The 4,893-nt window shown below is 43.7% G+C and overlaps 1 protein-coding gene across 2 annotated transcripts in view; it reads right to left on the reverse strand.

Annotated features, from left to right (window-relative positions):
* meis3 (myeloid ecotropic viral integration site 3) overlaps nt 1–4,887 on the reverse strand; it is a 15,302-nt gene extending 10,415 nt beyond the window's left edge. The window contains exons 1-2 of one of the 2 annotated variants that reach the window (XM_008426131.2): nt 4,569–4,887; nt 4,071–4,180 (exon numbers count right to left, since the gene is read on the reverse strand). In XM_008426131.2, coding sequence (XP_008424353.1) covers nt 4,071–4,180; nt 4,569–4,790 — 332 coding nt within the window. In that variant the 5' untranslated portion in view covers nt 4,791–4,887. Of the gene's footprint in view, nt 1–4,070; nt 4,181–4,568 lie in introns of those variants that run through there. The other variant, XM_008426132.2, reaches the window with a different exon arrangement.
* Between the last annotated feature and the right edge of the window lie 6 nt (nt 4,888–4,893).

Below are 4,893 nucleotides of genomic sequence, written 5' to 3' on the forward strand. Positions count from 1 at the left end.
TGTGTGTGTGTGTGCGTGCGTGCATGCGTGCGTGCGTGCGTGTGTGTGTGTGCGTGTGCGTGTGCGCGTGTGCGTGTGTGTGTCTGCCTCTGCAGGGACTTTGAGCTGTGGTTTGATCAAAAATTAACTATTGCCACTGCCTTTATGTTGCTTGCAATGCTGTTCTTTGTGTCCAAGTTTACCCATTTTTCATGTCCTGCAACACATTGAACATTGAGTCGTTCTTTAGTGGAAATTAAATGAAATTATTCAATGAAGAAAACAATAAACTGCTGAAACCTGAATTTACTATCATGACTATACTTATCAGCATTAGTCTGGCTGTGAGGCTGCAGACTCCTGGCTTAGCTCAACACATAATAACACATCACTGTGACATAGAAAGGAAATTCCATATTTCCTTTCCATTTCCTTTCCATATTTCCTGCAAAGTGACTTTAGACTTTAATGTTCTGTTATTTGCTAGTCAACCTTTTGCTAAATTTACAGCAGAAAGTTTTTTTCTGTGGCATGTCTCCACCAACTTTTCACACTGAATGTTTTGCTCACTCTTCTTTGCGAAATACCTCAAGTTCAGTCAGACTGTTTGGATGAGGAAGCATCCATGAACAGCAAATTTAATATTTTGAAAAGATTCTCCTTTGGATTTAAGTCTGAACTTTGACTGGGACATTTTAACATATAAAATGTCCAATTTTATATGGGTGGTGTGTTAGAATCTCTGGTCCTTCTGCAAAGTAAACATCTACTGTATCCTCGGCTTTTTTGCAGCCTCCCACAGGTTTTCTTCCAGATGTGTGTTTTTGCTCCATCTATCTTGGCTTTCGCTTGGAGCGGCTTCCCTGTCTCTGCTGAAGTCTTCGTCATCTTTTAGGGATGGTGTGTTCAGGGTGATGTACAGTGTTAGTTTTCTGCCACATGCTCTGCTATGCATGTAGGCCGAGAAGTCCAAATTAGGTCTTATCTGAGGAGAGGACCTTCCTCCACCGCTGTGTCCCCTACAAGGCACACTGCAAACTGGCTGTTTATAGATTTCCTTCAACAATTGTCTGTGGCAACAAACTTTACGAACTCCTTCCTAAAATCTAAACCAGACGGAGCCATGCTGAGACATCCCTCATGGCCCCGCTGCGAGACCCTCACATGGGGCCTGCTCACACACAAGCAGAAACCACCATGACACAATGAATCAGACGCACATATGGCAAGCTCTCAGGCACATGGCTCAGACAAATTCATAAGGAAAACATGCTCAGCAGCAGCCCGTCAGGGCGCACGTTTCATGAATAAACACATCAGTCTGAGTGTGTTATGGAGCTAATCTGAGCCTGTTCGCTGCTCCTGCATGTCTGTGCTCAGGTCAGCAGATCTGCTTCTGTTTCTCTTTCTGATGGATTAAAGGGACACAGGTCACAGTCCCACAGGATGACTGGGATCACAGGCGGACAACTCAAACGCACACCTTTCACTTCTCTGTTGTTTTAACCGAGCCACGGTGTGCTGACTCTGGCTTTCTTCTGTGGAGTCTAGAGGAAGAATATTGCAGCGGCTTACAGCTGAAATATGAGGCTCAAAAAGACGGCTTCTCTACAGCCGCTGACCTGTTTGAAGCCATTTCAGCAAAGCTCAGAGACAAGGACATTTTGACCCAAAGAGTCCAATTTCTGCTAATTTTGACTCCATGTATAGACTGTACAACCTCTGGTGAAACAAAAGTTACACTGAACATATAAAAGCTATTTTCTGTCTTTTTTAAAATGAACTAAAATCCTTCCCTTTCACATCCACGCACTGCTTTCCCTGCTAGCATTCTGCTGAACCCTACGTCTGTCCTAAATGGCTAATCCAATGGTTCGGGCCCCATATGGTCACAGAAAGCACCTGCTCTGAGGCCCAGTCCAGGGACACCTTCTCGTTTTTATGGTGGTCGGCTATTAAAACAATCACGGCTATCAGATTGCGCGTCTCTTTTTACGCACGGAGCGGCTCGGGTTTCCGTGCGTCAGGAGGATCAAAGCGCGCGAGCTCAGACACTGAATTACAGGAATTTGTATGTATAAAAAACTAAAAAATAAAACAACCAAACTGGTTAACAACTGTGCTGTTTTCAATGGAAAAGTTATTAAAAGCAAATTACGCTTGATGAGGCTGCGCCAGCTGCTGTAACGGCATCGGGATCAGAGCGTCTGTTAGAGAATAACGCTAAATGTACGTCTCAGTGCTCGGTTTAATGTCGCGTTTAATGAAAGAGGGGCTGAGCTAATAAACGAAACATAGTTCTTAACAGGAAATACTTCAGTAAAAATCAGTTAGTCGGAAGACATGTGGCTCAGTTCTTAAAAGAAATGATTTGATGTTTATTTCACACGCAGAAATCGTTGGAGTATATTTCAAGATTTTCACCTAAATTTATAACATATTTAAGTGTAGAAATTGACATTTCAATCCCTGTTTAATAAGCTAAAAAAATGTTTTAAAAAGTCAAAAACTTTAGAATAATTTGAAGCCTAACGCGTGAAAGCTTCGGGATGAAGGGAAAACATTTTCACGTGAATATTTTTGGAGTTGTAAATCATGCTGATTATTAAAATCTATTAATTTAAGCTACATGTATGTAATAAGCACGTTAGAAATTAAGACATTCTGAATAAACTGTAAAGTATTTCACGGAGAGCAAACACAACGGAACCTGTTGCAGACTGGAGCGCCTCCAAACAAGGTTTTACGCAGCGTTTTATCCATGGAGACAAGGCCATTTATCCAAAGAAGATTAATCCAGTATGGCTAGATGCATTTTTATTCCTACAACAAACTGAAGACTTGTGTTCCTGAATTAGCTGGCCTTGTTAAAATTTCAGTCTTTAAATATCACGCATGCACTATAAAAATAGATTTTTGTACAGTATTCAATATTACAAATCAAAATTATAAAAACTTTAAACAAATATTAGTCTCTAAATGTCATTTTCAATCTTGGTGAAAGTCTCACAACATTGACTGCAGTCAACACTTTTAGACTTTTAAATCAAACTTTCACTGAAATTGTTGCTTCAGTTGTTTTCATCGTGTGCCCAGCAGAGAACAGGAAGGTTGCTATGTTTATATTGGTGGTTTTATGAATCATTTATCAACTTAGTAAAACTTAACAACTACCAGATGACTTATGGCTGAGAAAGTATAGGTAGAAAAAAAAATTATTATTTGAGCCTTAACTCTGAGACCTTTACTCATCTCAGCTGTGGCTCACAGGTAAAATGTTTCCTCCTTGATGCAGCAGCTAAAGGAATGTTTATTACTTCACGAACATTTTGTACCTTCATCACAAGCCAGGTATTTTACCATGTTTCTTGTTTGCAGGAGGCAAAGCGCTGAAAAGTAGTTTTGTCAGTCGTTTTAGATTCAGTGTGTGTTCACGTCGACTTTTTCAAATCCCTGCCTGTTTTCACATGGCTGTGGTTTTCTGTCTGCACACCCTACATCCTCTAATTGCTCTGTTCTCAGTAAGAGGAGCTCAGTCCGCCTGCTGCCCCTTCAGCCTCGGCCCGTTCCTCCTCCTCCTCCTCYACCACCACCGAGCCTCTGAATCAGTGTAGCAAAAAAACTGACCTACATACCGAGCTGAAGAGCTGTATCTCCTCTGCTCTGCCCTGCCTCTTAATGACCAACTCTCTAACCCTCAACTGACTGGCATCAAACAGCCTGAAATCAGGGCCTTTTATTTCAAGTTGCTTCATCCATAATTGCCACTGAATTTTGGCACGTTTATGGCTAAAAGTGATTTTAAAAGTGCTTGAGAATGACATTTTGTTGGCTCATTTTTGGAGGTTTGCGATCATGCTTCCGTGCATAAAGTACTAAACACTCCTTTTACGGTGTTTCCCCACTAAACATAAGCTGATGCCACTTCCAGCCCACCGGTCTCTACTGGGCCTTGTGTGTTTTTGTGGCGGCTGTCCACTGCAAACAAACCTCCCAGCACATGTGCTTCGGTTTTGCTGCTTTAAACCCGATCAGGCTGTTCCTACCCACACCTTCTCAGATAAACTAATAAAGAAGCCGATCAGACCTACCCTTTTCTCCATGCGACTCGACAGCCAGACCTACACCGGAGAGGATGATGCGCTGCTCGGCTGTGCTCCAGCGATCCTTCCCCCCTCCCTTCCTCTCTGTCTCCGGGCTCCTGGAAATCAGAGTGCATTTGCTTTTATTTATTTAATTTTATTTATTTATTTTTTTTCCTTCTCCTTCTTCTTCATAAACGAATCAGTAATTAAGTTGTGAGCACGATCAACACGGAGACAGAACAGCCCGCAAGGAGTCAACACAAACATTAAGTGAGCGGAGAGCCGCTGTGTTTACTCCTTGTCCATCGCGTTTTATGTTACAACATAATGATGGCACTGGAGGTTTGATACGGGCGGCTGATGACCGCCTGTGTAAGCCTAATGGCTCATAATGCGCTCAAAGGTAATAAAGGCTTTAATTGATTCCCGCTGCCTATTTAATGCTACTGCTTTGGCGAGTGGGAAGCCTACGGAGCTCCGGTAGAAAAGCGTGAAATGTCCCACCGAGACGTAAATATCCAGTCCGGTTCGGGCCGTGTCCGGCGTGGGATTCCGGGGAGGTGAAAGGGGAGAAGCGGCTTCCTGCAGCGCCTCGCCTCCGCTTGGTGCGCCTCTCGCTCCGGGTGGCTGAGGGATGATGCTCGGTGCTTCTCTTAGCGGCGTCCTCCCCCCGCCTGCTCTCTCCTGCTTTTTGGCTCTCTGCGCTCGCTGTCCGCGCAGCAGCATACGGCGACAAGCTGGAAAATGTCACGGCCCGGAATGAGCGATGGTGTTTTCACCCTCAAGAGGAGAGAAAGAGGAGGAGAGGAGGAGAGGCGGAGGAGGAGGA

This window comes from Poecilia reticulata, linkage group LG13, assembly GCF_000633615.1.
Source record: "Poecilia reticulata strain Guanapo linkage group LG13, Guppy_female_1.0+MT, whole genome shotgun sequence".
Classification (NCBI taxonomy): Eukaryota; Metazoa; Chordata; class Actinopteri; order Cyprinodontiformes; family Poeciliidae; genus Poecilia; species Poecilia reticulata.